Genomic DNA, 1209 nt, shown 5'->3' on the forward strand with positions numbered 1-1209 from the left:
CTCACTGGTCAACTCACTGGACAAATACATGACTGACTCACTGGTCAAATACATATCTGACTCACTGGTCAAATACATGTAATACATGTCCCAATACATGTCTCCTTAATACATGTCTGACTCACTGGTCAAATACATGTCTTAATACATGTCTGACTCACTGGTCAAATACATGTCTGACTCACTGGTCAAATACATGTCTGACTCACTGGTCATGTGATTCATTACACACTGTCTGGTTCGTTGTCAAACTGCTCCTCTTTTTGCTGCAGGCTTTTCCATGAACACATCCAGAGGCTCACCAAGGTCGTGACTGCCACTCACAGAGCGTCAAATACATGTCTTAATACATGACTCACTGGTCATGTGGTTCATTACACACTGTCTGGTTCGTTGTCAAACTGCTCCTCTTTTTGCTGCAGGCTTTTCCATGAACACATCCAGAGGCTCACCAAGGTCGTGACTGCCACTCACAGAGCACTTCAGAGTGTATTTGAAGGAAGCTCCGTGGCCTTCAGCCCAGTCTGAGATCAGAAGTATCAATGCGTACAAGACACCGCGGGACAAGGTTCAGTGTATACTGCGCATGTGCTCCACCATCATGAACCTCCTCAGTCTGGCCAACGAAGACTCCGTACCTGGAGCAGATGACTTTGTCCCTGTGCTTGTTTTTGTCCTCATTAGGGTAAGTACTTCAGATCTATGTATCTGCAATAACTCTGTGTGTGAAACCTGTCCTTTCTATTTGTTCTAGCTCTTTTACTGAGGCTAACATGTTACACAAGTGTTACAAGTACCAAATAAAATAAGATACAAATATATTGAATATATAAAATCAATTACAGAGGAGACCAACAGACGAGCGTTTCTTACTTTCTGAAAACCTTGTGATAACTTTGTCAGCCTCTCCTGGTTCAGGGGCATCAACACATTTTGTACTTTCCATATTTCCATATTTATGATTCTACTCTGAATGGCACTACACGGGTTCTTCTCAGCGTTTAATGCGAGCCCATCCCCACATCTCCTCCCCTCCAGGCAAACCCGCCCTGCCTGCTGTCCACCATTCAGTACATCAATAATTTCTACGCCAGCCGGCTGAGCGGGGTGGAGTGCTATTGGTGGATGCAGTTCACCGCCGCCGTGGAATTCATTAAGACCATCGACGACCGCAAGTGAAGCAGAACAGCCACCTGTATGGGCAGACTG

The 1209-nt window shown here is 45.3% G+C and overlaps 1 protein-coding gene across 1 annotated transcript in view; it reads left to right on the forward strand.

The window, feature by feature from the left end:
- gapvd1 (GTPase activating protein and VPS9 domains 1) overlaps positions 1-1203 on the forward strand; it is a 20057-nt gene extending 18854 nt beyond the window's left edge. The window contains 3 exon segments of the mRNA XM_025053232.1: positions 423-485; positions 487-685; positions 1039-1203. Of these exon segments, the coding sequence (XP_024909000.1) occupies positions 423-485; positions 487-685; positions 1039-1179 (403 nt within the window). The 3' untranslated portion in view covers positions 1180-1203.
- The last annotated feature ends 6 nt before the right edge of the window (positions 1204-1209 follow it).

This window comes from Cynoglossus semilaevis, chromosome Z (genome assembly GCF_000523025.1).
Source record: "Cynoglossus semilaevis isolate Cse_v1.0 chromosome Z, Cse_v1.0, whole genome shotgun sequence".
In the NCBI taxonomy this organism is placed as follows: domain Eukaryota; kingdom Metazoa; phylum Chordata; class Actinopteri; order Pleuronectiformes; family Cynoglossidae; genus Cynoglossus; species Cynoglossus semilaevis.